Source organism: Strix uralensis, chromosome 17 (genome assembly GCF_047716275.1).
Source record: "Strix uralensis isolate ZFMK-TIS-50842 chromosome 17, bStrUra1, whole genome shotgun sequence".
In the NCBI taxonomy this organism is placed as follows: domain Eukaryota; kingdom Metazoa; phylum Chordata; class Aves; order Strigiformes; family Strigidae; genus Strix; species Strix uralensis.
The window spans coordinates 8028951-8055552 of NC_133988.1; the positions used below are offsets into that span (position 1 = coordinate 8028951).

The following is a 26602-nucleotide window of genomic DNA, read 5'->3' on the forward strand; positions in this document are numbered from 1 at the left end:
AACTCAGTGTTGTCTTTAAAGCTTTCACAGAACCACCGAGAAACTTCCTTCCTTACCTCCGTATGTCTTACGTAATTGAAAGGTTCCCTGTTTAGTAGTCTTTTGGAAATTCTTTACTAATTTCTTCACTTAGAACTCTCTTGCATTTAAAAGAAAATTTGGGGTTTAAGGCTGTTCATTTAAAAATACAGAATTTGCAAAATATATTTTTTCTTCAATACAGAACTCGGGTAGAACTGCTGTCATGTTTCCAGCGTTCAGCCGGCAGAAAACGCAGACAACTGTCAGCAGGTGTGTAACGCCCCGATGGGTGTGACCAGAGCAAATTCATCGGTTAGAATATGGAGCAATTTAAACGTTAAAAATAAGGGTAAAAAATATCCATTCATATATGGTCACGTTACATAAAATGCTGAGATCTGGTATTAAGTAACTGGTGTTGCTGTCAGGCTTATCCCTGCATGTGAATAAAATATCATCGGTCACTAGATGGCACTCACGGGTCTCACTGTGCTCTGGAACTGCAGCCGCTTCCTGCAGGTCTAGTGTCTCGGGGTTTTTATTCTCTGTTATCACACAGCAGGAACTTTGCCGCCAAATACCGCTGGGACGAGCTTCAGAAACCGAGTTGTTGCAGCCGGTGACCCCTGCCTGCTCCTGTCTCACTCGGCCGGGGGGCGCAGCGCTTCCCCAGTACGCTGGGTGGGGACTTTTAGAAACATCAAATTAATTCTGTGACAGTAATTTAGGAAGGAACCTGGAAAAATGTTTTCTAAAGCACCCTTGATGTTGGTTTTCATATTTGTACAGAACAAAAACTTCCTCAGCTGTTTTACAGGGAAGGTCAGACGGTTCCCGTTAACGATAGGAAGAGCCGCCCTTTCAGCGCCCGCGGGCAGCCGCAGGAGGAGCAGGCAGGTGAGTGGGTTCCTTTGCTCTCCAGCTCTCACTGAAACCAAAACTCTCCTGAAGCATTACAGTAGAAAAAGGCCTGAGTTTATTTTTCACTTAAAAGGATGATGATCATACTGAAATGTTTAATATTTTTAAAAAATTATTAACCAAAAATGATTACATTAAACAGAGCGCTTTTGCACAGAAAATTAGCACAATTAATCAAAAATATTTTTTCCCATGTGAAAGTTATATGTGACAGGGCTACAGTTAAGAACGCAGTTAAACGTATCCTAGTGTTACCAGGGCTTGTTGGAAGTTTGAATGCATTGATGACAGGAATAAAAATGGACAAATACAAGGACCTTGTGCACTTGAAACTTGCGCAGAGTTGGTACACAGCCGTCCCACGCGTTTTTTGTGAGCAGCAGTGGGCAGCGCAGGAACAGTTGCTGGTGAGCTCTCATACGCAGCAGTTCCTGAAATAGCAGATGGGCCAACAGTTGCTGTTCTTGCAAAGTCATCCAAAAAAAACAAAAAAAAAAAAAGAAAAGCCTCTCTGAAAGGGCTGTGTCTGATGTTACTTTGCTATGGTGGCTCAATGCCAAGAGGCAGCGTCAGTAGGAAGAGCCGTGACTGCCTCTGGCTGAGCGATAGGTGGAATACGGCAGCAGAGCCCACCGCGCTCAACCCGCGACCCGACTGCTCCAAGCAGAGAAACGCTCTGCGGGTAACGTGCCCCTGTGCCCCTGCCACCGATGGGCAGGTACGAGCGCAGGGGAAGGGACCGCGACCGAGTGCTTTCAGAAAACCACGTGCAGAAGGTTGCCAGGCCTCCCACGGGCAGCCTACACCGAGCAGTTGCTCCAAAGCAGCACTTGCTCGCCAGCGTGGGTTTTTGCAGTCAAGTCCAAAAAGAGAAATGATCAGAACCCTCGGGGCGCCCCTGTGCTCCTCAGTCTCGCAGCAAAGTGTGTCTTCGTGCTGCTCGCCATCGTGTTGGCAGGAGCTGAGCCCTGGGAGGAGGGCCGGCCCTCAGCTGCTGTGCTGCACCGGAATGGTGTGCGAGGGGGTGACACAGAAGAGGTTTGTCGTGTTCAGAGCAGATGCTGTGGCCTAAAAACTGCCACTCGGGGCTCTGGGGCACAGCCTGTAGCTGCTCACAGTGTGTTGCTCGTCCATGAACATCCTGACACCGCCCCCAGGCTGTTCCTGGCCCCTCTGAGCTGTACCAGGGGTGTCGCACTGATAACAGCGGTCTGGTTTCTCGGGACGTTAGCAACTGCCTGTCTTCAGAGTAGGATAAATGTACGTACATACGCTTGTTTACTTAAAGATCTTTGAACGAACAAAGCTGAATGTTCCTGGTTTTGTATTGGCTCTGCAGCTCTGGCTTAATTAATGTCTGGAGTTCATGGAGGCGCTCCCAGGACTGAGAGAAATCGTCTGGTCCTTCCCCACAGCCGCCGACAGGCGGGATGCTGGGGTACCCTGGGTGCACCATCAGTTCAATCGTTACCGTCCCGCGCTGCGGCGTCGGGGGTGAGGGCTCCTTGCTGGCGAGCTGCGCGATGGCAGCGTCGATGGCGCTCCAGATGTTACTGACGGACATGTTCTTGCCCATGGTGCTCAGACCTATGTAAATGTCTGGCCACCTGCAGCCGGAGGAGGGAACACTGATATTAATGCTAACGAGGTGGTTAGAAAAGAGCGTGTTAGGTCCAGTGGATCAGGAATCAAAATTTACCTAAAACTTAAGATAGAAAGGTGAGGGTGGATTTTAAAGCTTTTAACTATAAACAAAAGTAAAACCAGAACTACAAGCTGGCAATGCTCTTTCTTTCCTTGTTGAAACCAGGATACTATTTCAAGCAGCTGTCCTTCAGCCTGACAGAAAGCCCCCGCAAAGCCCCAGTACCAGCACTGCTGCTGTTACTGTATCTACGTGTGCTGTGTCACAGCACAAGGGTTGTTCAGCATCTGTGAGCTTGCAGGTGCATTTTGTTGGCACAAAAAGGAAGAGCAGAGCTAAACCGAGAAATGCCACCTGTCAAAACAACTTACTATTGCTAGGCTAATTAAACCCTGAATAATAACCATCTCTAGATAATGACCCTCGGCTATTTGGAAACACAAAAAGTGACTGAAATAAAATGGAAACCCCTGCTAACAAAGCATTCTGCTAGAATGTATCAAAGAGCCATAATAAAGACAAAACACTGGACCAAAGATGAGGCAGTGAAGAGGACACCAGCTAGAGGCTGTTTCCTATGTAGCTTCAACACAATTCTTTGTTCAAGTCTGGCTACAAACCTCAATTCTTCCAGCGTGGCAACGTACAAGCCCAGGAGGGCTGTGCAAGTGTATGCAAGGGCAGAATGAGAAAGTTCTTGGAAGAAACCAAGGCTGGAGTCTTGACTTGCGTGATCAAGGAGGAGCCCAGCTGAACACTCAGCTCTTCTTGAGAAGAGTTTGTAGGACTTACTTAGAAAAAGAAGTTTTTACTTTTTTTAACAACTGACTCAGCTTGCCTTGTTGCTATGCAGTAAGCACAGTCTTGCACTCTCCCATGTTATAAATTAACTCGTGGGGCTCAGCGTGGTACCTCTTTGCACAGATGCTGAAATTGAGTTGCAGAGTTGGGTTCCCTGTGACTTCAGCTGACCCCACTCTTCTCGTTTTCCTGGGTTTCCCCGTGTTACACATTTCTTTTGTAACAGTCTGTCCCTCCTCGCCTCCCCTGATGCCAGGGGATGAGGTGGAGTGTGGTGTGTGTCCGAGCAGCAGCGGCTGCAGCTGCAGGCCTGGTGTGGCAGTGGGTGTAAACGCGAAGGTCCCGGGGACGGCCCCACAGGTTCCTCCCTGTGCCCCCGCAGAGGTGGATCACCGGAGCAGCGGCTTCTCGGAGGTAAACCGACACCACCCCTGCCCCTTCGGTAGCGTGGGCAGCCCTGGAGCGTGCGGGGCTGCCACGAAGCTCCCCTGCAGCGTCCTTGTTGTGAAAGCCCTGGAAGGAGGGTTACTCTCTCCTGATGAACTGCTCTGTGAGTTGCTGTGCCCGTCTCTCCCTCAGAAATGGGCTGTTCTAGTACAGTCTGTGTGCTCCGGCGGGAAAGAGCACGGTGAAATGCCCGCCTGCTGCTAGTGTTCAGAACAACAGATACCAAAAAAATCCAAGAATTTTTTCAGTAGATTTAGGAAGTAATAAAATCTGCCCCAAAGGACAGGTGACTGCAAGGGTGTCAAATGAAATGTCTTTAATCCATAAAACACTGTCTGAGATTTTAGGAAAAATATATTACTGGGGGAAGGGCTGAGCTTTTTGGGTTTGGCCCCTGAGGTGCAGGTCACTGGCAAGACTTTGCTTAGAGCAGCGATCCCCTGCTGGGGCACCGAAAGAACAAACAGTTGTTTCTAATTAGTCTCTTTCCTGCTACTTAAAACCCTTTCTCCACTCTTCCAGGGAGATGAAAAGTTATTTCTTGAAAACTTTCCCTCGATCGTACTTTTAAAATTCCAGTGGTGATGCAGCACTTCAGCCTCCTCCCATCCCAGCTGCCAGGCTAAGGCAGCTTCACTAGAAAGGCTGAAAAACACACCCCGAAAAGAGCAATCCCTTTCAGGTGGGAAGTGAGTCATCTCTTCAAACAGAACTTCTTACTAAACCCTAGTGCCCCCAGCACTTCTGTACTCCTCCTGAACTTCCTTGTAAGCCCCAAAGTGGAAGGAGAAAGGTGGTGTTCCATTCTGAAAAGATGCTATCAGGAACTGATAAGATCTTAAAGCTTTACTACAGAAAGGGTGAGTAATGCCTGTCTTACCTTATTCCATGCCTTGTAAACACATCGACTGTGTTAAAAGAATCTTCTTCTACTCCCAGATAAAAATCCATCAGGGACTGTGGAATCCAGTCACAGTTATGAAGGCCTGGCTCTATTGGGACTCGTGTGTACTTAATCCCATATTCCTCTAACACCTCTGCAAATACGTGCCTGACCTCTGTAAGGAAGAACAGAGACGCTGTAGTCAGGAATCAGATAACCAGCTCAGCATGTCCCCTGCAAGCTGTTAGCACAGAGATGTCTTTCCTTTCCATGTTTTAAGCAAATATAATCCCATTTGTCTTATCTTCTGCTGAAATGGTTTTCTTCACCTGGCCTGGAGTCCCCTTCTATACCAGGAGCATTACTCCCTCAACATCTGCTAGAAGTGCCTCGTCTTCCCTTCAGCACTGAGCACTTAGTCCAGCAGCCCCTGCTAGGTTAGTGACTCTGGTCCTAGAGTGCACCAGAGGTGACTGCACTGTCAGAACAAGTTCTTCATCAAGTCCCTGCACAGCCAGATTTGTTGTGAGGGTAAATCGCTAAGAGCAATGTTGTCCAGACCGCTGGAGTGGGGAAATCTGGATTTTTTTTGCTCCCTTTTTGCTCACTCTGTACCACAATGACCTTATTTGCAAAACAGAGACAAAAGATACATGTCCATCTCTGTAAAGCATGCTGAGACCTGCAGAGATTGGTCTGGAAACATGACAGGGTGGTGTTCTTGTAGCCCCTGAAAGAGCTACCAGCTTTTGCAAACTCAAGCATTCCAGTTTAAACTGGCCAATCTGCTGCTGGCCCCGGTCTGCCTCCATCACTGTGGGCAGCAGCATGGAATTTAGGATGCTGGGGTGAATTCTCAGGTTTATTGCCTAAACAGGGAGCCGTGGCGAAGCGAGTCCCCTCTGAGCTCTCTGACTCTCTCACCTGCTCAGCGCCAGGAAGAAGAGGACTCCCTTCTTACCTGGGAGGACGTGGATGTGCTGGTGCCCGTCCATGTGAGGAGGTAGGTGACCCGTCAGCTCGCGGAACAGCTCCACCTGGGCCTTTAGCTCCTGCTTCACCTGCGTGGCAGAGGAGGGTCAGAGCAAGACCTGTCAGCAGGCCGGGATCAGGAGAGCATGGGGGGGCTGCTGGAGGCCTCGCTGGCCGCTACTCGGGACCTGGCCCTGGGAGGCACAGAGTGCTGTGATGTGTGAACAGACATGCAGTGCTGCTGGGTGCCCAGAGCCTCCCCTGGGCGTGGGTCCTTTATGGTGCTGCTTACATGGATGGTGATGATACTGGCATTTTCTAAAATGCATAGGATGTTTGAATACTCGTTTCCCTTTAAAATGAACGGGGAAATGGGTGCTCGTATTCCGTAGACAGTTTTGATCCCCTGAACACATCCATCCTTGCTCATGGGGCAAAACCAGCCATCTCTCTCGAGAACGGAAGCCTCTCACAAGGTGATGAAAAGCCTACTGCCTACTAAGCACTTCTCTGGAATTTTCCCTTCACCGATCTCTAGGTTCTCTGTAAATATCTGTTCCAATGCCAGTTCTGCCCCCTCAGATAAGTAGTTAACAGGACGTTAGCATGTGCAGGCACTGAAGCAGGGAGGAATGAGTACTCAAAGGCTGCAGAGCCTTTGGCAGAATTAGGCCCAGGACCCAGAAAGTCAGCTCCAGGTGCCCAGGCAACACAGCAAAGATTCATCTCTAAGCTTACTCACAGCTGGAGCGGGGAAGGATCTGCAGCTGTTATGCACTGGCATAAGTGCAGGCTGGTCTGTATCAGGAAAGCAAGTTGCACAGTTGTATGGGGCTTTCTCCTACCTCTGACATATTCAGGAGACCTTTTGATAGGGCTGTTCTGAATCCCATTTTCCCGTGGAAGAATCCATCTTGGTTGAGCAGAGAAGAGTTTGTCTTAAGCACCTCACATACAGGAGAGCCCTCGGAGAGGTTGGCATGCAGGCCTATTGGAATGTTGTGTCTGTAACAGGAATGAAATATCTGTTAAGCTTTGCACCTCCCTTACTGTGGCCAAAGGGGGAGATTTCAGTGAAAGATCTAGACTGAGCTAAAAAGTGGTGGTGTACTCACTGGAGTAAATCTTTGTATCTCTGCTCTTCTAGAAAGGAAAGCAGAACGACACTAACCAGAGCAGAATATCTCCAAGTAACAGCCCTGTGCAGTCTGCCAAGGGCCAGTCTGTGAGACTCCTCCAACTCTGTTCCCACCCTGACTCATGTGGAGAGAGCAGCCACGAGGTATCTTGGGCTAAATTCTGTAACTGCACTAAATGCTATAACTGCATGCTACTAGCAACTGCCCTGCAGTCACTACTAACAGAAAAATCTGGACCTTGCAACCCTTTTCTAAAGCACTTCATTAGCCCTTGCTAGGTATTCCTTTGAGTTGTTCACCCTACTAAAGATGCTACATTTATGAGACATTTGAGTTTTACTTAAACTTCTAAAGCTGCCCTTAAGTAGAATCCATATATAAACAGTGCCCAAGTCAGCTGTTATGGCAACAGCATAGGCTACAAGTGTAAACACTGTCTGAGTTTAAGGGTTTCCTGGTCCAAGAGGCTGCAGCTGAAATTGCCCGCAGTGGCCAAGTTTCTGTCTACTGGTGCAGATGATCCCTTGCTGAGTGACAAGGCTAAGCTGTACCAAGTAGCATCTCTCCCGCACAGACGAAGCATTACTGCAGGGAGGTGGGCAGTGGAAGTGTAGAGCCTTGCTAAGGAATCACAAGGGTACAGTTTATTAACTAGTTGTGCTCTGCAACATTAAAAAAAACAAACAAACAAACTGGAGCTAGTGTATCTGCAGAGCTCCTCTCAGCCACGGGGCTTTGCAGAGTGCTGGTGTTTCCTTCTTGGTCTGTGCTGTGGATTCCGCTACAATAAAAACAGGACCTGTGAGTGCTCAGATTTGTGCTGAATTTCGTTAGCACTTCTGGAAGTCCTCAGAATCAGTGGCCAAAATGATGCTTTGAAACTTTTTCCAAGACAACCCCTGGCCTCTGGCTGACCCAGTAAGTAAATGACAGCACTGCAATGTTCCTTCTGCGCTGCCCAGTCTGAGTCATGGGGCAGAGTTAATTTCAAGGCAACAAGTCTGTGATGCTTTAAATCCTTCCTGGAACTTCTGCATGGAGCTGCTAAAACTGGGCCTAGTCTGTCCCTGTTACATCCCTTGTATCACAAGGAGGATAACGAAAGTAATCTCCATTTAGGCATCTTCCCCTTCTGTCTGCTGCCCTGAAGCTGACTAGTGAAGCACCACGTTACTGGAGACAGAAGGGTTGTGGATGGATTGGCCCGCGTCAGAGTCACTGAGCTCCTTCAGGTCCTAAGGCTTTGGCCCTTGCAGCACTGAAAGTCTTTTTTCCTGGCTCCTCCATGTCTTGTGCTCCAGGTGGATGGTGTAGTCTGTTGCTAGGTACTGCTGCTTCTCAAAGACATAAATGTTATGAGTCAAGTTGTATGGACAGCTCTGTGAAACAAAATGAGTCCATGTCTTTCCAGTCCACTCTGTGATTAGGGAGCTTGAACATTTTCTTAATGGAGGAAAACTGCTTCTGGAAAGAAAGGTCCTCTCTGGCTTTTCTGATTTGGTGATTTCTCTGCAGCAGGGCCTGATTGTATAATTGGTGATAAATGTTCATCTGGTTTCATACATGGGGCCTGAGCACACAACATGTGCACACTAACTGCTTGCTAACACAGGCACTGGAAGATGCTGTCATTGGGAGGGGGGGCCCTTAAGTGGGCAGCTGATGGCAGGGCAGGAGGCAGCTACAGTGGAGAAGGGGTGCTGTGGCAGGAGGGCTGCCCCTCTGCCCCGTGACCTGCTGTGTACCCTGCATGAGCCCAAAGGCAGAGGGGGAGCCTGTGGTTCTGTTTTGGTTTTTTTTAGAAGCCCACCCCAGATTCTTTAACATGTCTCTGGGAAGCTCTGACTGCATCAGCTGATAGCGCTGTTTGTACCACAGCCACTACCATCTGCAAGAAAAAGGATTCATGTCTTACCATGAATCAGCAGATGGGAGACACTTTTTTTTGTTGAGCGCTCTCCTTCTCATGTGTTGTGGGAGGGCAAGAAATGAACAGCTGAGCCTCTCAGTGTTGTCTCCCAGGAGCATCGAATGAACTACCTCCAATTGTGCCGTGCCTCAAATGCTGCGAGGGAAGCTATTTCCAGGAAAAGGCAAACCCCTCCGACAGGTGTGGGACACCGCGGAGCCAAGCACTGCGCTGCGTAACATTAGAGCCGCTCCTCCGCCTGAGCTGAAACCAGCCCCAGCGCTGGGGAATGTGCAGAATGTGGAAGTGCAGAGAGAGACGGCCTTGTTCTCGCTGTAAGGGGAGACTCTGACTGTAACATTAGAGAGTGTTTCAGAGCTTTGGCTAACACCAGCTGAATATCTTAATAGTTTTCTCTTAGAGTTAGTCCTGGCTGGTTTGACAGACTGTCCATGCTGGGGCATCTGAAGAGGAACTGCTAGTGTTTAACGGCTCTGGGATACAGGGACTGAAACCAAACCTCAAAATGCAGCACGTGAGAAACTTATTCAGAGATATTCATCTGTGGGAGATGCACAGAAGCAGGCATGCTGGGAAGGCTGTAAGGATATGGGAAGGAGGACAGCGCAGCAGGCACAGCAGGGTTCGGCTGCTAGCTAACATTCTCCTGTACCTAAATACATGTTTCCTCTGAATGCAATGAGCCAGATGATGCTCCTATTCAGCACCAAATGTCCTGCTGCCCAGTGTTCATTCCTAACACTCATGCAGTGTCAGGACTATCTGAAGTCCTAAGTGCAATGAGATGAAAACATGAGCAAAACTTAAATCATGGTAGTAATTAGCTAGGCTGTACTTCAGGTGAGAGGGCTCTGGTCAGGCTCTGTCCTGACCAGAGGCTTTGGCTTTAAGACTGAACCAACAGGCTTTTTTCCCCACTAACTGCTACACACACTGGACTAACTCTTGCTCCTGCGTGCCTCTCACCACCAAAATGTAGCTTCGGCAGCCAAAGAGCAATGCCAAAACATGCTGTACTGTAAAAAAGGCAGGAAGAAAAGTCAAGCTCTGGGAATATCCTGGAAGGGCCCCTTTTTCAGAGATCAGATGATTGTTTCTGCTACACAAACATACTTTATCATTGCCCACATCTCTTCAAAGACTGTAAAGTATCTGCAATTTTACTGGCTGAAATACTGCAGCAGAGGCCAGCAGCTCAAGCAGCTTATATAGCATGTGATGCCTCACTGGGAACAGAGCTCAGCTGTGTGGGTTTGACCTCATACCTGCTCCTCTGCCCAAGTCCTTTATAGATGGGACAGGGTGAGTCCTGCTGGTCATTGCCAGTCACATCTAACTGCCAGTTGCTCCACCCAAGATTCAAAATAAAAGGATTGGCATTGAGCTTCAAGCAACAGTTTAGTTTCTGCGATAAAAGCACTGCAGTAACAGCTACGTTGCCAAAACAAAATGATGCTGAGGAATCTGCTTGGTGTCTCTCAACTCATTTTGGTAGTTGTTTTAAGCAGCAATGACCCTTCCACAATCTGTCTGCAGAGGCCTGCATCTGGGTGTTTGCAAGTCTGTCCCACTGCCCTGGAGAAAGCACAGATGTGAAGCAGGATTTAGCACAAGGGTTCAGTTCACTCCTGATAAAGCCAAAGGACAGTGTCTACAAATGTGTGCTCCTACAGTGGAAGGAGCATTAGGCTGGGCTGTCTGTGAGCTTGCTGAGAAGAGGTAGCTTCTGCAGTCACTAAGGTTAGTCCATTAGTGACCTGTTTCCACTGACAGTTGGCTGTTAAAGCCAGCCTGGCTCTGCGGTTCTCTGCTCAGCATCCCCTGTAGAGGTAGGGGAAAAAAGGAAGATACCCTTTACAACAAATGCTACAAGGGGCAACAAGGAATTCAGTCTGGAAAGATTTCTGAGTCAGAAGCCCAGTCCAGTTATCAAATAGAGGAAATAAAATCAACTAAACTGCTTCCTTTTCAAGTAGTTGCTTCTTTTGCCACAAGTGCTCTGAGCAAATGTCTCTGCTGAGGCAGTGAGCTTTTGTGCGGTTGCGATCCCTGTTCATTCATATCCGGAGCAGTCAAGGGTCCCTGGAGACCGTTACTATACTGAGTCACTCTTTAACATGCCCCCAGCTTTGCACATTTCTGAGCTTGGTGGATGCATGCCCCACATCCTGCCTGGCCACAGCATGGTCCCTGTGCAGCCCCTGTGTTCCTGGGAGCAGCTGCGGTGGCTGTGGGAATTAAGGGCTTTGCCGAGCACAGTCCCAGTTGTCTTGCTGAAGGCTGCGTGCTCTGGCACAAGCATGGCACCTACCCTGCTCCTCCATGGGCAAACAGATCCCACCTTCAACATCCTGTTTGTATCCTTATCCCGGACATTACTGGTTCACCGGGTTTCAGCTCAAGTGTGACACAATTAAGAGCCTCGTGTAAATATCTGTATCTAGACATCCTGCTTCAGTAATCATCCAAGTGTCTGAAGCCAGACAAAGCAAGGCTGTGCTTTGTGTGAAAAAGTACACTTCTTAGTTTTTCCATGTGGGCATTTGCATACTTTTTTTTCTTTCCCCCCACTTTTACCTTTCAGCAAACTGTAAGATCTAACTGTCTTTCATCAAATAGCATCTTGTCTTGCTCCATTACCACTAAGGACTTATTTCTGCTGGAAGAAACACTCCAAAGCCTCTACAGTGTTAAGAACTGTTACTGTAACATAGTTTAGGGACGTGACTTTCTCTTTAATTACATCTTTCTATCAAAAATGTATCTGAAGCTCCTGTATCCCTGATCAGCAAAAAGTGCTGCTGTCAGTAAAGTTCTGGGGTTCTAGTTTAAGGCCTCAGATTGGGCCCCACCCCTAATCCAAATACAGTTCAGCAGTGGAACTGTCTGCTATGTGATTAACAGTCGGATAAAACAGTGATGAGAAAGCAGGAGAGATTTCTAGATTAGTCACATGTTGACTGGGAGGGTCAGAATTAAGTCACAATTTATACACACATTTTGCAATTAGTGTTGATGGGAAAGGAAGTGAAAACATAGACAGCAATTAAATGTGGTTTTGTTAGATTCTTCTGTTAAATGTACCCAGATGTTGTGGGGGCTTCAGCTTTTGTGTAGCTGATGTGCAGCATTTAAACTGAAAAAACAAAACAGGAAGACTGAGATTGTGTTCTAAAAATATGTCACTCTTCATCAAGTATTTCGATATAATCATCTGGAAAAGGGTCCTAATACTCACAACTGAGCTGGTTGACAAAAGTTGGGAAAAATATGGCAGCAAACAATCTTAGGTCTCTCTCTGCTTATTTCTAAGGAAAAATTAAGGGACCTATTCATTTCAGGTAACAAAATAACCCTTCCGATCTCTGGAAAAGGCTCTGGAATAATCACCAGGAAGACTAGCTGACTTCAAGGTGGAGCCTGTTAAGTAGAAAATCAAGATTATATTATATGGATAACCAGGAAGTCACAGTCAGTCTATGTCCCATAAAGAGAAAAGTTTTGAGTTACTGAAAAAAAAAAACCAACCCACAATGGAAGTCTGTTCTCCCGCCTGCTGTTCTGGTTATGTACTGCTCTAGCAGTTGCTATCAATAGGTTTGTCACTTGGTGATGAATCAGGCCTCTGCTGAAACTTCTCTTTTGCCTGAAGTGAGTGGGTCCCTTCTTTTAGCCCAGTTGTGACAGTGAATGAGAAAAACCCAAGATCCAGAACCTAGATGTAAAGGAAGGTGTATTCTTTACTGCTTGGTTCCGCTGTTTTGCAATTAGTTTGCATTAGAGCTGGTACAAAGATCTGCTGACTACTATTGCATTTCTGCCAAGGCTTCTAATCAAAACACAGGACAACAGATGGTATACCCAGAAGCCTACAGAGTTATTGTGAAAATGAAGGGAAGAATGAAATACCAGAAGAACTGTGTTCCTTTCTGAAGGATGCTGAGTCCTAACATTGCAGGGCAGCATGAGGTGCTTAAGAAGGACTATCCTGCAAGAAAAGTTGTCTTGTTACTAATTAGCTTGCCTGTGTCCAATTAACTGAAAACCAGGTGAGGAGAGAGAGCTCAAGACCTGCAGTGACATGGTTATGTCACAGACAATTAAGAACCACCCAGATAATCTCCACAAGCCATATAAACAGTCCAGCACTCTGACAATCCTGGCACCATGTGTGCAAAAGTCCACATACCACAACACTGGAAAGTACCACAGGAAAGAAGAAGCTACTTGCTTCACGCCTCTTCCCTCAGCTGGTGAGAGATCCAGTCTCCCTGCGTACACCACTGGTCAAGGCTGAAATGTCTGCTATGGAGTTAAGCCTATATGCACGTGTGTATATGTATTGTATATATATAGTACTTGCTTAGTTGGGTGTCTGTGGGGGAAGACAAACATGGGGAGAAAAAAACAGAGCAGGGTTTAATCCCATAAAACACAAAATGTTGCAAAGCCTCAATATTCACAGTGGGATGGGAGACAACACCGACCAGGGGGAAGAGCAAGTGACAGTGGTAAGGCAGTCAAGCAACTGGGATACTTTCCCATTTTTGCACCACAAGATGAGGATGACTCAATGACATTTCTAGTAAGTCTGACTTATCTGTATCTAAAAAGAAGTTTGTATGAACCTTTGCAATAGAAGAACAAATATCTTAGGGGTGACACGAGTTTGTTTACATGCACGGGTGCCAGTTAAGTGCACATGTACTAGCAGCACCTGGGCTTGCATTAGAACACGACCAACCCTTTCCCCCAAACCTGAAATGCCTCCCCCATGCTGAATACAGTAGGGCTGAATACAGCTGCAGAGGGTTACACAAATGAGGAACTGCAGAACCCGGGCTGTTGAGCTTCAGTACTGACAGATGTTCCCAAAGTCACCCTGCTTATATTCTCAGAAACACATATAAAACCATTTCATTCACATTTACAGTTCAAAACTACTCCCCCCCCAAAAGATGAAACTGTAGCAGCAGGTTGCAGCTTCTCCTGTCACCTGCCCTCCAACCTGGCTTTTCACACCTGTATCAGCTGTCAGCACAAGTGTTATGACCTGGATTCAAAGATGTTTTTTAAACCTCTGATTACATGGCCTACTTTCTGGCTATGGAAATGAGGCCAGGTGGATTCTATATTTAACTCTGCTAAAGACCATGGCTAAAATAGCTGACAACATTACCAGAGCATTGGGACTCAAAGGGTTTCACGGTGCCTCTGTGTCTGAGAGAAGGGGAGGCTTTATCTCTGTGTTTTACATTTCTTTTGTTTCATTTACTAATAGGATTTTAGGCATCTCAAGAGTGTTGTGTCCTTCTGCCTCTCCCCTTATCATCCCAGAGGCAGTTCTCTCAATGTTTGTGTGTAATCTCTAACCTTTTAACAGAAGAACAGTTTGCCACTAATGCCACACCCTGGCTTTTCTGTGCCACCCAAAACCAAAGAAGCTACAAGCAATTTCCAAGTACCCCTAAAATCACAGCCAAATGGGGAAAGATGTTCAAGGAGAACAAGGACAGCATGACTCTCATGAAACTGTCCCCTGCAGCAGCTGTATTTGAAGCATAAGGTCTTAGTTCTTCTAGTACCAGTACAGCTCCTTTCCTTTTCTGCTTTCCTAAATTGTTTCTCAGTCTTGCTGCTCTCTCTTATCAGGACATACTTCTGCTTTCAAGTGCCTGCCCACACTGGAGCTGATGCATTAGCTGAGTTTTACCTTCTAAATGCAAGTAATGCTTCCTATTAAAGGATTTGATGGGCAAGTCCATGAAAACAACACATAGCACTTGATTTGCTAGGGTGCTAACTGTGCCAGCAACCTCTGAAAAGTTTGTGGAGTAGAGGTGGTAGGTACAAGGCATTGTCCATCTCTTTATGTATGCAGGTTTTTACAAATGGATTTATCAAGCTTAGAATTAATTGAAATATTGAGGTGCTTTTTAAAAAAAGGTTTCCACTGCCCAGACTTATAATTTAGCTGTCACAGAATCACACCTTTCCCTGATTCTGCAATGAACCTAGCTGACCCTGTGTTCAGCCTAGCTGAAATGCATCAAATTAGATGAGATTTAAAGATTTGTGCTTCTATGCTCTAACAGTTTAGGGGTAGCAGCTTGGTCTGGGTATATAGCATGGACTTTCATTCTGATGGTGCATCTTTTAGAAAAGATGTGGGAAGAGAAAGTCCAACGAACCCAAACTCTACTAGTCAAATTATGTTAGTGGCTTTCTATCCTGCGGAAAAAAAGGGGTGCCTTTCTATTCCTGAGGAAGAAATTAGCAGTACAGTGGCTAATACTAGAGAAAGAGCCATCATGGGTATGGTTGGCAGGTCACTTGGTTTACTATGAAGAGTCTTAGTAAATCTGCCTGGAATTCAGTTTACTTATACCAGCCTGGGCTGTGATACAGTGTTTATACTGGGGCTTACAAAATACTAAATTTTACAGGCTTAGCTTTCCGCGGATAGCCTTTGGAGGCTGTCCACAAGGGAGCTAAAGAAAGTAGCTTACCTCCTTGCCAGCTTGGCTGCATCTGCTGCAGCACTTCCGTTGACTAGAAGGGACACGTTAGATACCGCACCGGCCAGGAAACAGTCCACGATGCCTTGGTTTCTCCGAGGACAATAGCCAAAGTCATCTCCAGTTACTATTAGCTTCACCTGAAGCATCCTTAGAGGTCATCCCTAGCAAAAAAGTAAAGGAGGGAAAATCGGAACAATCAGCAGTCTGCGGATGATGGGCAAACAGGAAAAGACGGGCTCAACAGGGGCGAACCCCGTCGTGACTCAGCCCCTGGCTAACTCCTCCTGCTCCACCTCAGCCTGCCGCTGTCTCGCAGCTCGCACAGCAGCCGGATTTGCGTGCGGCCGCCTGGCTCGCCCCGTACCTGCCCGCTCCTGCGGAGAGCGCCGGAGCCTGCCTTTCTCTGCGGGGCAAAGGCCGGCCCGCCTGCACTTTGGACTGTTGCAGGTGAGGGGTGTGCAGGTCAGGGACTTCGGGGGCTGATTTAATCGACTGAGGGCGCGTCAGGGGTTCAAATTCCTTTCCCCGCTGCACACCCCCGGTGCCCGGTGAGGTGGCACCTGAGGTGGCCCCGCGGTCGTGACGCCTCGCTGTCACCGATCCCCGGCCCCATCCAGCACGGGGCCGGGGGTGCGGGCCGTGGCGCGGCAGACCCGTGTCCCCGGGGAGAACCGGCGAGGAGCGGCCTCCGGCGGCGCGGCTCGGGCCCTGCCCTCCCGCTGCGGCGGGGGGGCAGAGGGGCCCCGCCAGCCCCGGGGCGGTGCGTACCTCCGCTCCTGCCCGCTCCCGTGCCCGGCGCCGCTCCTAGCTGTGGGCGGCTGTTGGCGCAGCGGTCTCGGTCGCCGCTGCCCCGAGGAGGGGCGGGGGGGATGCTAGCCCCGGGAGGGGGGGGATGCTGGCCCCGGCGGCGGAGCTCTGCCCGCGCCGCCCCGCCGCGCATCCGCCCCCCCATCCCCCGGTGCTGCCGAGCAGCCCCAGCCGGGAGCTCACCCGCGGCGAGCGGCGGCCCCGCCGCAGAGCCCGGCGCCTCCGCAGTGCTGCGAGCACCGGGGCGGCCGCGCCGCTCCGCTCCGCTCCGCCCCGCCGGCGGCCCCTGGCGGCCGCGACTCGCAGCGCCGCCCGGCCCGGCCCGGCCCGGTGGGGAGGCCCGGCGGGGTGTGCGCGGGCCGGGCCCTTCCCCGCCGCTCCAGGCTCCCGCCGCAAGGATGGGGCCGTCCCGCTCCAGGCTCCCGCCGTGAGACTCGAGCCAGCAGCTGCAGGTGGGATAAGCTGCTCGGCTGGTGCTCCCTGGGTGCTTCAGGGCAAAATGAATCACCCCCACAATGCCGTGAATATAGAGGCCCTCGATCCGTGACCTCCGCAGGAGCCACGTGCTGGGTTTCCCCCCACCACCGTTTGCTGGCAGTGTGAGCTCGGTGCGAGTTTACAGCTGCAGTTCAGTAAACCCGGGTCAGGAAGTCTGCACAGCTCTTGATGCTGGCCAGGGAGAACAGAAGAGAGATCCAGGAAGGGCAGCTTCTAAGGTGCTGTCGTTCTGTGCTGGATGTCAGCCAGTTCTCCATCAGGCTGCATGTAAAATCCTGTTTGTCCTGGCATCAAACTGCTACTTTTTCTTACTGCAGGAAAGCTATTCTTGACCTACCAGAATGAAAATGAAAGCACTGAGTAGCTTAGAAATGTTGAGTGGGAGACACTATCAGCCTGTTTTTCACCTGTGGAAGAAGAAGATGAAGTTCTATCAACATAGAACACACCCCTTCTCAGTCTGTAATGTTATCCCAAAATACTCATCCACTCCTGCTATTGCTCTCCTGCTGCTGCAGGAGAAGCAACAAACATGTTTGGGACAGGGAGAGACTGATAGTTCAGAACGTGCCAGGGTAACATGGCCATGGATTCAGGGTAGCTGTCTTGGTGGTTGCTGTTAACCTGTCCCGGGAAGCGGGGATCACGCTGGGACTGGGACCCTTGCATGGGTGATGGGGACTTCCATGTCTGAACCTGTGCCGACATGGAGGTAAGAGAGCTGGGGAAGAGAAGAAACAGCTGTCAGGCCAAGCACGGGCTGCTAGGAAGAGCAGCTGGGGTGGAACAGGCTGGAAAAGGCTTCAAGGGTTGTTTCTGTGGGAATAGAGTGACCATCCTGCTGCTTAATTCATGGCTAAGGTAAAGTCATTTGGGCTAACTTAGCTCCTTCATTGCAACCACAACCCTATTCTCAGTTCTGGGCAGTCCTTGCCTGAAGAAACCAGAGTGTCCAGGTGTTCCCCCTTTCTGCAAATTCAATTCCTAAAAGACAGCCAGCATACCCAAGCCTCAAAGTCAAGGAGATGATGTGCAGGCTTAACCAGAGACTGACCGTCCTTCTCAGCAAAGGAAGCACCATTAGTTTGTGGAGACAAAGCAGCACAGTTCAATGGAGGGGATTCCACCACTTTCACGCCCGGAGCTGAGGTGTGAAACATCTGTGTGTGGGGGCATGAGCACCTGTGTAGCCAGTGGTTCTCCATGTCTGTTCCCTCACATTTGGGGGATTTGGAACCAATGAATCAAGGTAGGCTGCAGCCCTGTTGATCTTTAGGCTCCCATCGATTGCAGTCCACATAGCAAACTGCTACAGAACTTGGGGAGGGGAATGCCTCTGCCTCCCACCTCAGATGGCTCTGCAGCAGAAAAAACGTTTCCGTTTGCTTGAGGGCACTTAGAGGGGCAGCTAAGATTTGGAAGATTGTTTGTGAGAGTATTTTGATACTTTGAAGGAAGAAAATAAAAGAATGGGTGGTGGCAATGTTGTTTATGCAAGAATTTGGTTCCTAGGCTGTGCTCTCCATATAGACCCTGAAATGGGCAGCATGGAGATTTCTGCTGGATCCAGAGTGAACATCAGCTGTGCGTCACTTTCGAGAGCTTACTCCTCCCTGACATGTAACTGAACACTGACAACAGGAAATCATGGTGAGAGCTGGAGACAGCCTTCTGCCCCCTTAGTGACTCCTTTCTCATCGAAAAATTATTTGGAATGAAATTCCAAACAAATCATGCTAACATGCTGTAGAGATCTTGCTAAATCTTCATTCTAGCAATTCCTGTGAGCATTTCCATCATTTAATAGTTGTATGTCTCTGTTACAGAAAAGTTTTTGATGCTCTGTAAGGGTTTCCAGTGCCTTTGGTATTTCAGAGTGGGTATTTGTGCAACGGTTACTTGCTTCCCCTTCTGGGAAATGAACCTCACAGCCTGCCCACATTCCCCCAGGGCTTCACTTACTGATGAGAGCTATTACTGTAACAGATGAAGTCAGCACAACTCTGAAGTAATGTCATGAATCAAAACCAAGTACCTCCTGCCTTTGCCAATGCAAACTCTGGGGTTTTCTTGCCTCTTTCTAGTAGTGTCAATGCTGCTTACCTCTGCACAGGTGAGAGGCATTACATAAGAATCTGAGACAAAGCTTGGCATCTCAGCCTTCTTAACCTTAGTATGTGTATAATGCTATTAAGGTAACATTCTTCTTAAATATTGAATAGAGTTCCTGGAGGCTTTTCTTTTCTGATGTTATTCCTGTTTATCTAGCTCTCCTTCCCATGACTGGAAGCAAAAACTCCCCAGCAAACAAATCTTGCCACTGTGCCGCATCCCCCTCAGATACCAGCACAATGTTTCCTCTGCAGCCAGCTGGCTGACAAAATAGCCCTTGCAGCCAACCCCCACATAGTCCAGAGGAAGGTCTCTTACAAATTCAACCTGGAGCTGAAAGGCAAGGCAGGCTTCCTCTGGCTAATCTCTCCTCTCCGATGAAGACATGAATGAGAATACTGGCCAGTGTTTCTGGTGGAGCTGCATGAGCCAGGACATGTACTAAGCACAGGTCACATCTTCCAGCTTAACTGAAGGGTCGACGTAGTGCTGAGGGATATGTTGTAGTTGGGAACTGTCATTGTTAGGTCAATGGTTGGACTAGATGATCTTCAAGGTCTTTTCCAACCTAGATGATTCTGTGAAACAAAACATAGCTGTACCTTATCTTAGTCATGGAAGCCAGCAGAAGCTCTCTTCATCCTCAGATGCCTCACTGGTTTTAAGCTTGAATTTCTTTCCCTGAACTTCGAGTTATTAAGTAGTGGATTTAGAGGTTTCCTGTATTTCACAAAAGCACTTCCTAACAATTAATGCTTCCAACAAGCAGTCTGTTGACAAAAAATGTATTTTTTTTTTCTTGTTCCCTTGGCTGCAGTGAGTTAGTTCATTTGGGATTACAATGGTAGCACAGTAGGACTTGATTTGTCTTTTTCTTGCATGAAATTTTACTGAAAGTGTGAATTGTAAAAGATGTTTGAATGAGACAAAGTAAAATCCTTTTTTTAAATTAAAGGATGATAACATTTTCTTCTCTTCCCCAGCCACAATTATTTACAAAATCTTGGAAGTTCAGTGGCTTCTGTAGAAATGCTTAAATTGAAGCCTTTTCATTCCTCTACTGAGGTTGGTTTTCAGAAGAAACAAGACATTTGTGTTCACACTGTTGGCGCCCATCTCAGTCTCCTCTCAGTAGCAGTGGGATGCCTTGGCCAGTTCCAACCTCCTTTGCAGCAGAGGTGGAGGTCCTGCAACAAGCCAATACAGCATGTGGCTCTGGAGCTGCAGTCCCCAACATAATCTGTAGCCCAGGGGCAAAACTGGCTGGTCCAACTGCCCTGGCCAGGGCAGATGGAGGGCACTGCGGTGAGGTATAGCACAGAAGGGAAAAGAAAATGCGTGGGCTGTTGCAGAGGTTGAGGTAGGCGACATGCAAGAGTGCTGGAGGAGCATGTGTTCGTTAGCTGTGATTTTCAGCATCCGAGTTGAGTGAACCTGACAGAAGTGAAGAAATGTAGCTATGAGGAAAGCTGGGCTGCAAGTGCCCGCATTTCCTAAAATTCACAGACATGACCAGCCTTGGGTGAGACAGAAAAGCGAGTTACCTCGGTCCTCCAGGAAGGTCCTGTGCTGTGTGGGGCCAGGGCGGGTGTGCGGGGGCGGGCCCCGCTGTGGGCAAGGCGCGCGCCCGCCGCACTACAGCTCCCGGCGTGCCCCGCGGCGGGGGCGGCCGTTGCGCCTGCGCAGCGCCTGGTCCCGCCCCGGCGGCGGGCGCGGTGCTGCCTGGGTAGGAGGCAGCCAGGCACGTGGGCGCCATTTTGTGGCGAGAGAGAGGTTTTCTCTTCTCGTATAGCTGGCAGGAACGGTAAAGAGAAGCCCGAAGGAGAGCAGCATGTTCCCGTTCCCCCTCCCACCCAGCTGCTGAGCACCCCTTGAACTGTTGCGGGCTTCCCTGCCAACGTGGGTCTGCCAGGAGGGCTGGGCCTGAGCTCAGAGCAGGATGTGCAGCTGTGGGACAAAGCAGGGGCGCTTTATGCTCCCAGCCCTTCCTACGACACCCAGATTAGAAGGCGACTAGAAAGAGCAGTTTATGGGCAAATGGGTGTGCACAATGGCAGTAATGCTAGACGGTTGCCCAAATCCCCAGTAGGGTGAGGATGTAGCAGGTGGGTTCTGCCCAGAGGTAGCTCTTCTGAACCCTGGGCACAGGAGCTGTTACCTGAGATGAAAGCAGCAAAAAGCATTGCTCCAAATGGACTCAAAACTAATCGTATAATGTTGGATAAACACACCAAAATCCTGTGGTTAGACCCCTTACTTGTGACTTGCAATCGGTTCCTTATAACAACTTCCGCCATCTTGCATCAAAAAGGGTTGAAATCCCCAAATTCTAGGGTACATCTGCTAAGAGTCGAAAGGCTTCCCTGCACGCCACATAAGACCAGCTAGGCAGTATACCAGTCACCTTCCCTCTTCCTTTTTCTGAAATCACCTGAATTTACACCAGCACAAAATAATGTCAATACCTGACAAGGTGCATGGTGCTAGCAAGGTGGCTGAAAGTGAAAGGCAAAATTTGCCATCATGACCTTATTATTGACACTTGCATTAAATTATGGTGTACTATTAAAGTACCAAGTTCAAATCCTTCCTGATGCAGATAGCAGGCCTCTGGTCTTCAGTGAGACTATGTATTGCTTATTGACAGTGAATTTTAATTCACCTTCCCATTTTTCAGAGAGTTATTTTCTCTCTGCTGCATTTCCTTCAGAGCGTCTAATGTGGAGTAAAAAGTAGTATTTGAATATGAACTAAGCTACAGCATCTGTGATTTCTGACTGGGTTTGAGATGATGTAAAGCCTGCCCATTCCTATTCCAGATGCCTCTTTGCCTGATGTTGAGGTCTATTAAATATACAAAGATGCCTGGTCACAAAAGAGTTGGGACAGGGAATCCTTCTACTAGTCTACTAAACGATGGGTCCAAAATAGGTATTATTCAGCTGTGGACATTAATAGCTTAACCTAGGCTATCTGATTCCATTAACTGTTTGATTGCATCAAAACTCAGTACTTCAGTTTGCCCTCTCTGGAAGTTACACTATCTGGAGCTCATTTCTTGGTATTTATGATAAAGGTACCTAGAACAAGTTATCTCTAGGCAGAATAACATGTTTACTGAGGTCAGAAATGGGCAGATTTTATAAAAGATGCATAGATGTTCAGTGGAATTTTCATGATTACATGAATATTTACCTACCATTGAGACAGACAGATATCTAGAAGTTCTTCAAATCTCATGAACCACAGAATTATTTTAAAAGCTGCCTGAAATGATGTAACATACATTGCATTTTTATATTCTCAGACTGAAATAGAAAGTTAGTCATCAAAACTACAATTCCAATCCATATCTACAAATTCAAAATAACTTCCACAGTTTCAATTTACACTGTCTAAGCATGAGCAAGGGTTAAGTCTGAATCTGATTTTGACAAATGTTGATCAGGAGCCATTAAAATGAATTAAAGAGATCAGGGGCAGGTACTCATGTTAAGGAGAAAAAACCAAAAAAGCTACATTTTACATATAAAGCATTAATGCATAAAATCTTTAATCATTGTCTTTGATTTATTTTTTTGACAGCTGGAAATAGTTTGCACTTTCTCTACTTCTAAGCACTCTGCTTCCTAAAGGGGTGGAGTGGGGAAGCAAAAAAAGTAAAGTTGGGAGGATACAGGTTTTTCAGAAGTCACGAGGAGATTGTTGAGTCTCCCGTTGAAAATACAGTCAGACACACTTTTATTTACTGTGAAAAAATACTTTCAGATTGGCTTGGATTTATGTTTGTTCCTGTTACAAAGGTACACCTTGACATGATGTTTGGCTTCAAAAAACTGAAGGGCAATGGTGTAAGGCTATCAGCACAAATATGGCTGAAGCAAGTCAAAAGCTTACATCAGAAGTGAGGGACAGAAAGATTTTACCTAAACAAAAGGTGAGTATCAGCAAAGTAGAATTAACCAAGGAACCCATTAGCCAAAATATCACTCCTTCCAGAGATGACAGAACTACCACCTCCAAAATTCCCTGAAAATCTACCACAAGAGGTAGAAGACTTACTAAAGCAGGCTACTGATGAACTTTTAAGACAAACAACAACCTCTAAAAAATCTAGTAGTACAAATGATAGCCAGGGAGAATCACCTATTTTGTCAGACATGGAAGAAGAGACAGCTGTAGAACCATTAGTATTCCTTGTCATCTCAAAAGAGTTCCTTCTACCAAAGAGCTCGTGTTATCAATGAGAACATTGGGAACTCCTCAGCAATGTTACTACACATGTAAATTAATCTGGCAGATCACTTACAGTGATTGTTGTCGCTTCCCAGCATCACTGAAAGCACCTGGAAAATATCAACTGATTGAATGGAAATGCACGATAATTCTTTTGGAGCTCTGAGGGGAGATCCCATCTCCTTGAAGGACTAGCATCAGTCAGGAGAGGAGCTGAGAGATGCTGACAATGTTACCGGACACAGATCGCCAGGACTCTGCAGAACTTTCAAGGAAGTCCTCTCTTCCTCAAAGACTAGAAACAGAAGACAGCAATAAAAAAGTCATCAACTGTTCTCCCCCACATGAAAAATTCTTCCATTTAAATATTAATATATTAATAATTTTTTGTCAAATGTCTTCTGCTTATTTACTTACTCTGCTTATCTTACATTATATCTACTGAATGCAAAAATCTGAATAGCTGATTTTGGGTCTCTAGTCCTTAAACAACTTGGGCTGAGTGATAAAAAACTGTAATTCTATAAATTTTTGGCAAGCCATCTTTTTTGTCATTTCAATTTCTCCCTGGGTAACAACATTTTATTGTTATTACTAGTGTTTACTATTTGTATTATGCTTAGGGGTCACAGAAGAGCTCTGTTGTAAGGTATGCCAGTGGATACAAATGTTTGATCTGAAGTGAGGTTTATAGCCATCAGTTCATCAGTGTGGGGTGAAAAGAGACAGAAAAAAACATGGAATGTTTACAGGCCTTATTCTCTACTGTTCCTCCTTTCATTTCAGTACAGTTTATCCTTATTGATATCAGGGAAAGATCCAGATGCAGAGAACAGTCAGTGGAAGAGCTCATATGAACTTATTTTTGTATCAGGCACTAATATCTTCAGAAGTGTGCCCTGTCTATTTTGCCTAAGGTTAGTGACAGTCTGAGAAAGTATCCAGGTGACGTTACTGCAGTGTTCTCCACAAATCAAGGGCTGTCTTAAGATGCACCAGCGCTTTTTGGGGTGTATATCAAGCCCAGGAGTTGCCTGCTATGCTACCTTAGTTGTCAGTCACTGCTTTTGTCATGCAAAGCAAGCAGAAGGCTTAAAGCATGTTTAACAAAGGCCAATATAAAAAGGAGGAAAATAATTTTCTGTAATATGTTGCTTTGGGCCAGCATATGCCCTCTGAAATTTTCTTGTACCACAGATTTCTCATTTCTGTATGCTAAAAGCATTTGCCACTGCCAAATCCGCTAAAACCTGTTTTTCAGGGAGGGACAGGTTATAGCTACAGGTGCATCTGAGTGGAAATGGTAGGCTTTTTCAAAATCCTTGAAAATCAAGTGTCCGTAAGGACTGCAGGGTTAAGTGATTGAAGGCAGAGGCATACTAGTTACATTCTCCCCTTTTACAGCACTGTTGAATTATTTTGTGTGCATAAACAAGAATCATAATGAGATTCCTATCAAAAAAGCTGATGTTTCTGTTGCCAATGTGCACCGTCACATAATTTCTGAGGCAATTTTACCTGTAGCTTACAGTAGTCTACTGGAAACAATAGTGGGCCCTGTAGCAATGAGGTAGCTGTTAATTGCCACGGGTGTTTGGCACTGATGGGGTTCTATGTTGGCAACCGTTCTAACCCAATTATGTTTCTAAAGTAGGACTGAAAAGCATTGTAGGGAGCACCATGTAAATGGCACTAAACGCACAGAGACTGAACGACCTCCCAGAAAGACAGACAGGTGCCAGCTAAAGCCCCATATGATTGATTTTCCACGGCTAAAATGGCAGCCACAGACATCTGGTTTTGCCCCATTTATAACAACAGCAGCAAATGTGAGCTGTTGTCTTAGTCAGAACAGCAAGGCTTCTTACAATGACATAGAAATACAGCATTTGACTATCAATGGGTGATCTTTTTTAGCTTTTCTGTGAGCAAACATTTATACTTCCGGCACAAGGAAATGAGGTTTTAGTCCTCAGTAAAACACATTGAGTGTGTCTGTGTGTGTACATGTGCACGTATGTGACTGAGTAGTACTCAGGCTTGTTTTAATGCAGGCCTAACATTTAAGTCAGAGATTTTTCTTAGATGTAGGTATAGCTATATGAAATGGGCCAAAGCCAGCATAAAGAAAACTAATAGTTCAATTGAGTGGTATCACATGGGTAGGAAAAAGCCTCGCAGATCCAGGTCTGGTGGAAGAGATAGAGAGTCAGCTGAGCATCTTATGATGTTTCTGCTAGCCAGCAACACTAATGTGCTTTCTAAATCATCCTATAATAGAAAGTGCAGTGTTTCAGTTGATTGCTGTTGCACATGCAGAATACCATTGTTACAAAGACTTAAGTCCCAAGGCAGGTGCCCTTCTACCTGTTCCCTTGCTGCTAAGAAGGTCAAAAGCTTTTGCTCTGTTAACTTTGTATTCCTGGGACTGTTACACAAGACTCACACCAGACTGTGATGTGGTATATGGGTCAATCCAATGAGCTGTTTCAGAGGCAAAAGCTAATGGACTGTGTAGGAGTTCCTGTGTCCTTTGCCCATGGTTGCTTCCTATTGATAAAGGAGACGTTTGGGGCGGGGGGGTGTGGGTGTGTGTTCTTCAGTCTGCAAAACTATGCAATGAAGGACAGTACATATGTTAATTTATGCAGCTTTTATACAGGATAGAGCTTAATAATCTCTTTCCGTTAGACGAACTTCACAAAAGAGACTGAATCACAGAAGGTGAACTTCCAGATCCAAAAGCAAAGATGTGATCACTACAATGATACACCAACCATTGTTAGTTCTTCTTTGTATTTATGCCCTGTCATCAGAAGTTCTAATATAATCCAGAAATGACTGGACCAGTGATGTATTATCATGCAAGACAGTTCACTACCATGAATTTCCTTTGTTTTTCACCATTGTTACATTTGTCTGTAAGTCCCCCAGATGGGTACATATTTACACAACTTAAGAACCAGAACTGCAGGGAGGAGCAGACCTGAACGTGCCACCTGCCAGCTCTGAGCTAGAAGCGGCCTGAATGCAACAGCACGGGCTGATTGACCTATTTCTGCAAAATTCTGACTCCCTGAGGCTTTATCTAGGCCATCCCCTGCACCTGGGTTAGTAACCTTAGAGCTGGTTTATGGCTGACCTGCTCTCACTGGGAAGACATTTGCTCTTCTCTGGCTCTGATGATAACTGATAACTGACAGACCAGTCCTACTTGCAGCATGTTTTCTCCCAAGGCCCTTAACAACAGAGTGACCTGGCCGCTATTTTTCTTACAGCTCAGACTACACGTCAGACGAGAGGGCTGCTGTAACGAACCTGGGCTGCTCTCCTCCGACATACACCAGTTCTCAGCAAGAACAAACTCCCAGTGAGAGAAGCACAAGGATTCCTGTCAGCGCTGTCCCGGGGGCGCTCAGGGCTATCGCCTGCCGGAGCGCCCGGCAGCCGGGGCTGACAATGCCCCGGGCCCGGTGCGAAGGCACCCAGGGGTGGGGGCGGCGCGGGCCCATGCGGGCCTATCCCGGGGTCCGCGGGCTCGACCCATCCCCAGGACCCGCCTGAGGCGTCGCTGAGGTAAAAGCGCCGCGGTCCCCCTTCGCGTCCTGCCCTGGGAGGTGCCACGCCGCCTGCTCTGATTGGTCACCCATTTCCCATTGTCCAATGAGC

The 26602-nt window shown here is 47.3% G+C and overlaps 1 protein-coding gene across 4 annotated transcripts; it reads right to left on the reverse strand.

Annotated features, from left to right (window-relative positions):
* Positions 1–974: 974 nt before the first annotated feature.
* Positions 975–26547, reverse strand: YDJC (YdjC chitooligosaccharide deacetylase homolog). 4 transcript variants are annotated; one of them, XM_074887096.1, is made up of 7 exons: positions 26252–26547; positions 23007–23228; positions 15269–15441; positions 6536–6695; positions 5680–5779; positions 4716–4893; positions 975–2549 (listed from the first exon to the last, which is right to left on the reverse strand). In XM_074887096.1, exons 3-7 carry the CDS (start codon positions 15424–15426, stop codon positions 2225–2227), a joined length of 921 nt encoding a protein of 306 aa, XP_074743197.1. In that variant the 5' UTR covers positions 15427–15441; positions 23007–23228; positions 26252–26547; the 3' UTR covers positions 975–2224. The 4 variants fall into 4 exon arrangements, with proteins under 4 accessions (XP_074743197.1, XP_074743199.1, XP_074743198.1 ...); XM_074887098.1 differs by lacking the exons at positions 23007–23228; positions 26252–26547 and adding an exon at positions 16271–16379; XM_074887097.1 differs by lacking the exons at positions 23007–23228; positions 26252–26547 and adding an exon at positions 16049–16225.
* Between the last annotated feature and the right edge of the window lie 55 nt (positions 26548–26602).

Bases quoted from the DNA above. Each gene is read 5' to 3' on its own strand.
- YDJC (XM_074887096.1), bottom strand. From the start codon at position 15,426: ATGCTTCAGGTGAAGCTAATAGTAACTGGAGATGACTTTGGCTATTGT. The intron at 6,696-15,268 runs GTAAGCTACTTT...TTCCTGTTACAG, and splicing joins GCAGCCAAGCTGGCAAGGAG to ACACAACATTCCAATAGGCC. The intron at 2,550-4,715 runs GTAAGACAGGCA...CTCCGGCTGCAG, and splicing joins TTTACAAGGCATGGAATAAG to GTGGCCAGACATTTACATAG.